At 32.2% G+C, this 6,331-nt stretch overlaps 1 protein-coding gene across 3 annotated transcripts in view; it reads left to right on the top strand.

The window, feature by feature from the left end:
- LOC133847292 (scoloptoxin SSD14) overlaps positions 1 to 6,331 on the top strand; it is a 31,033-nt gene continuing 24,702 nt past the window's right edge. Inside the window, exon 1 of one of the 3 annotated variants that reach the window (XM_062282240.1) lies at positions 1 to 388. In XM_062282240.1, the coding sequence (XP_062138224.1) occupies positions 330 to 388 (59 nt within the window). In that variant the 5' untranslated portion in view covers positions 1 to 329. The remainder of the gene's footprint in view (positions 389 to 6,331) is intronic. The other 2 variants (XM_062282236.1, XM_062282239.1) reach the window with 2 other exon arrangements.

The raw sequence follows: 6,331 nt of genomic DNA, 5'->3' as shown, positions 1-6,331 counted from the left end.
CGTCGTGCGTCGAACTGTGAATTCGCTTAACCAGAAATTATCCAACCACTAAGAACAGACAAAGAACGAACAGGGCAAGCAAATTTCGACGCTCTTTCACCTGGCCACCATTTCTTTCTTCCCCCATTTCTTGAATTCAATATACATATATATTTTTTTTCGTGTTGTTGTTGTGCGTGTTTTGGCATTAAACATTTCGCGTGAAATTGTGTGTGTTGTGTGTGTGTGCTTGGATTTGCAAGAATTGCAGCCAACTAAGCAGCGCGGAGAATCGGAGAATCGCAATTGGAGAATCGGTGGCATAACGATAACAACAACAAAGTTGGCAAATGCATTCCACGGCATGCGGCGTTGGCGCCTCCGCCACAAATCTTGCATCGCTGCAAACGTAAGTACTGAGGCATGCAACAGCTCCAGCTACATATGCAAAATTGCGTACGATATGAGTGCGAATACATGATAAGGCGATTAACCTCACACATTACAATCGAGGAAATCTCATTTTCATTTCCATTTCCATACATCACTCTTAATAATCGGAAAATTGTATGCAACTTAGCTGCTCGCAGATTATGAATTTCTTTTCTTTTAATCATCTCCGTTTCTTAGACTATTTCTTAGTATTATATACCTGCGAATATTTTTTGCTTTGATAAATATTCTTTATGTTGCTTCTTTGACAGCTTCAAATATTTATTACTTCTAAAAATATACTTTCAGTTTAAATGGGGTGTATTTGACTTGATTTGGTCAAAATACTCATTAAATATTCGATATTAATTTAATCTCATCTATTTAAAAATATTTTTTGCTTTGATAAATATTCCTTATGTTGCTTCTTTGACTATTTGACAGCTTCAAATATTTATTACTTCTTTAAATTATGTTAGTATTTTTTTTTGTAAAGAATACTCAATATATATTCGATATTAATTGAATCTTATACATATATTTACAAATATTTTTGTTTTAATAAATATTCTTAATGGTGCTTGGAATATTTATTATTTTTGAAAAATATCTTTCTATTTTCGAGGGGTATACTTGATTTGATTTGCTAGAAGCATTTTAGTATTATTATATAAAAAATTTTAAGCAATATATTCGATCTTATGTATTTACAAATATTGTTGATTTGATAAATATTCTTAATGGTGCTTCATTTACTATTTGACAGCTTAAAATATTTATTACATCTAAAAATATACTTTGAATTTAAAAGTGGTGTATTTGAAGCGATTTGCTCAAAGTATTTTAGTATTTTTCTGTACAAAATACTCATTCGATATTTATTATATTTACAAATATTTTTGATTTAATACATATTCTTAATTGTGTTTTATTGACTATTTGGTAGCTTGGAATATTTATTATTTTCCAAAAATATAAATTTATTTTCAAGTGGTATATTTGATATGTTAGTATATTAGTATATTAGTATTTTTCTGTTAAAATACTCTACTTGTTGCTTTCTCAACAGCTAAGCAATTTATTCAATTTCCTTTCAAATATTTTTAATTTCATAAATATTCTTTAAGTTTCCTTCTTGTTATGACTATTTGACAGCTTGAAATTTATATTATTTTTTAAAATAGACTTTGATTTTTAAGGGGTATATTGACTTGATTAGAATACATTGTTTATATACCAAAATATTCATTTTGAAACTTTGATTATTCGACAGCTAAGCATTATTTTGCCACTTGAAATTTAGTTAAATTTTTGTAATATTATTTAGCATGTTTTTAAGTCATATTTTTTGCTTTAATTTGAAAATATTCTTGTTATTCTGACAGCTAGCGATACATTCATATTTTCTGTACCTGTATCAAATTTCTGCATATTTTCTTGTGTTCATTTCCACAACGAAAGCAAAAACTAATTCCTAGTTGTAAAACCAACAAGTAATTTGGTGTTTAGGTGAGACTGAACGAACTGCGAATGCTCTATTAGTCAATGTGCTCTTTCTTAGTCATGCATTTCAAATATTGCATTAATTATTTTTATAAATATGTTAATATTGAATATAGAATAAAGAAAGATTATAGATAGTAAAAATTAATGTTTAATAGACAAGTATTAAGAGGAAAACACATTTGTTTCTGTAGTTGACATTAGTATAAGAATAAAGTAACAAAGATTTTATAAAATTTCAAGAAGTGTATTCAATTATACTCCATTTTCAGAAATTTCAATATTTTACTGTAATACATATTTAGTTGATTTACTTATTTAGTGCTTTAAAACATAATCGAATCGTAATCGAATGCAGGCAATCTTTTAGTCGATCATTTGCAAAAGAGATAATTTTGCAATGAACGCATGAAAATTAAATGAATTTTAATTTTTGGACGCAGAGCAGTAAATGTTTGATATGGGCGAAATTTATACAAAAGTTCAACGATAAATTTTGTGTGTTTTGTTATTGTTCCAATGTGATATTTATAGTTGTATATACTAGTAAATATGTATGTATGTGTATGTTTTCTATGCTGCTATGCAGAACATTCGAGTACTTGTAATTAATGGCTAGTTTAACATCGAAGGCAATTGGCTTTGAAATTACTTCAAGGTTTCGTATGGATTTAATTGTATATTAGGATTATTGTTGATTTAACTTATTGCTCGCACAAAAATTAACGAAAAACTATGGCTAACCTTGCGTATCACGCAACTCGAATGTTATTTCGTTGATATGCCACTTGGCCCATAAAGCATATCTACTTATAGCCAAGAATTCCATTCAATAGACCACAGATAATCCATCAAAGTGTACGTAAAAGACAAACAAAACTGTTGAGGGGCGACTGCACTAAACGGGGGGGTGGAGGCAATGGAAGGGGAATGGGGAAGGAGGAGGTTGTCGAGATGGCGGGAAAGTGTTGGGTCACACGCTGCGTAATAAAGTAGCTGAACAGAAGAAAGATCTAAGTGTGTGTGTGTGCGGGGATTGTAAACAAATGTGTGATGCCTTTTGGCTTCAATGTGTGTCAGCACAAGCATTTGGAGGAGGCAGCTCAAAATAGTTGCAGGATGATGAGCAGAGGGGTGCAATGGAGAAGGCGGAGAAGTGGAAGGAGACGGGGACAGGCCACATGAAAGAGCAGCAGCAGCAGCAGCAGCACTAGCATCAACTAACAGAAGTGGAGCACTTTAAAAATGTTTCCTCAACTAATTAATGGGAATTCTAAGTGCGCTCATCATACATAGATACAAGTACAGACATACAGATGTTGAGATACACAGATACAGATACAGATACAGATACAGATACAGATACAGATACAGATACAGATACAGATACAGATACAGATACAGATACAGATACAGATACAGATACAGATACAGATACAGATACAGATACAGATACAGATACAGATACAGATACAGATACAGATACAGATACAGATACAGATACAGATACAGATACAGATACAGATACAGATACAGATACAGATACAGATACAGATACAGATACAGATACAGATACAGATACAGATACAGATACAGATACAGATACAGATACAGATACAGATACAGATACAGATACAGATACAGATACAGATACAGATACAGATACAGATACAGATACAGATACAGATACAGATACAGATACAGATACAGATACAGATACAGATACAGATACAGATACAGATACAGATACAGATACAGATACAGATACAGATACAGATACAGATACAGATACAGATACAGATACAGATACAGATACAGATACAGATACAGATACAGATACAGATACAGATACAGATGGGCATTTCCAAAATCGCGCACGGGACATTCGTACGCGTTCAAAGTAAAAACACGGCAAAAAGGAAACGTTTTTTTTTTCAACTGAAACGCTTAATGTACAGCATTTTATTAGCTCTTTCATTGGTGCAAAGATTGATGATGGGTATTTTTTCATTTAGAAGATAATTGCAGAAGTCAAGTGATTCGCACGGGACACAAAACGGAAGTGGTTTAAGAGGTCAACCAATTCAAACGCAAATTTCAGCTAATCCAGAGGCAATATTTTAATGCAACTAATTTTAAATTTTTGTGCATTGATGCCTCATTAAGAAGATTATAATTTTTTTCAAAAACGACTTGTATTTTTTTTTTAATTCAATTTGAAGTAAATTCGCACGGGACATCGCGCACGGGACATTTTTTACCACCACTATTTTTACACCCGCTACCCATAGGGTAGAAGGGTATTATAACTTTGTGCCGACAGGAAATGTATGTAACAGGTAGAAAGAGGCATCTCCGACCCCATAAAGTATATATATTCATGATCAGCGTCAACAGGTGAGACGATCTAGCCATGTCCGTCTGTCCGTCTGTGTGTCTGTCCGTATGAACACCTAGATATCACAGACTATAAGAGATAGAGCTATAATTTTTTTTCGACAGCATTTGTTATGTTTGCACGCAGATCTAGTTTGTTTCAAATTTTTGCCACGCCCACTTCCGCCCCGCAAATCAAAAAAGTTGAATAACAATCGTAATTTTATAGCTAGAGTTGCGTATTCTGGTATATAGAATAATAACTATAATAGTTATGATTCCTAAAAATTTGGTTGCGATCAGACTAAGATTGTGGAAGTTATTAAAGAAATACTTTTGTATGGGCAAAAACACCAATTACTATGGGTCTGAGTTTCTTTGGCTGACAATCTGGTATATTGTGCCGTCTAGGGTATATTTTGAATGCGGTACTATATCGATATACCATATATACCAGTTGGTATATTTTTTTAGTATTTTTGTTGAATATTTGGTATATTTTGAGAATAATACCGCAAAATATATTGCTTTTTTTCAAAATGGGTAGCGGGTATCTCACAGTCGAGCACACTCGACTGTAGCTTTCTTACTTGTTAATTTTGCGGCAATGCTGCCAACTTACTCCATCATTCATATTGTGTAAATATGAGAGAGGAATAAGTTGGTACTTATGTTGTGTACTTACGGTCGCGCACGGGACAAACTTTAAATGATCACCAAAAATACAAATATTTTTTTTTCTCCAAATTTTTTATATATTTACTGCGCGCATAAACTCTGTTTGCAAAAAAAATTTGATGCAATTCGAACAAGTGATTTGGATTTACTGATAAGAAATGTTGTTTTTCAGTCGCGCACGGGACATTAAAATAAGTGATAATGCAAATCAAAATTTTTACCGTTATTGGTGATCGCATGTTACTTTTTGCGTTCTCTTTCGTTTCTTGCAATCTCCAAATGATTTTACAAAGCAAAAGACAAAGCATAATGCATTTATTTTAGAAGTTGTTATCAAAACAAAATATGCCCTACAAACATCATAATCACAACAGGTGCGTTTGCGGGACTTTGCATTCGAATATTTTGAAATCTATAAATGATAAATGCAAAATTCTTTCAAGTTTATTAAATTTGAATATTTCTTTATGTAACCATGTTGGAAAAAATCATTTTCAAGAAATTTTAATTTTTTGGTCGCGGTGGACCTTTCTGTGGAAATGCCCAGATACAGATACAGATACAGATACAGATACAGATACAGATACAGATACAGATACAGATACAGATACAGATACAGATACAGATACAGATACAGATACAGATACAGATACAGATACAGATACAGATACAGATACAGATACAGATACAGATACAGATACAGATACAGATACAGATACAGATACAGATACAGATACAGATACAGATACAGATACAGATACAGATACAGATACAGATACAGATACAGATACAGATACAGATACAGATACAGATACAGATACAGATACAGATACAGATACAGATACAGATACAGATACAGATACAAAAATAAAGATATAAAATTACAGATACTAAAACTCAGTTACAAATTATAAAGATTCTTAGGTACAGATACGAGGACCCATAGACAAATACACAGATACAGATATAAAGATACATTAACAAAGTTGCAGATGCAAAGATACAAATACTCAGATATAAAGGTCCACTTACAATGATATAGATGCAAAGATACACTTCCACAGTTACAGATATACAGATTCAGATATGGATACAAAGATGCAGATACACAGATACAGATTCAAAGGATCAGATACATATGTATATGCAGTTATACAGGTACAATGATACAGATACAAGTTTATATATGCACAGATGAAAAGATTCAGATAAACAGATACAGGTTTACAGATTCAGATATAGATGCAAACAAACAGATACAAGTTTATAGATACACATATACAACGATTCAGTAATATATATAGTCATATACAGAGATACACAGATACAAAGATTCAGATACACAGATACAGATATACAGATT

Source organism: Drosophila sulfurigaster, chromosome X (genome assembly GCF_023558435.1).
Source record: "Drosophila sulfurigaster albostrigata strain 15112-1811.04 chromosome X, ASM2355843v2, whole genome shotgun sequence".
Taxonomy (NCBI): domain Eukaryota; kingdom Metazoa; phylum Arthropoda; class Insecta; order Diptera; family Drosophilidae; genus Drosophila; species Drosophila sulfurigaster.
This window is presented reverse-complemented; position numbering and strand designations above follow the sequence as displayed.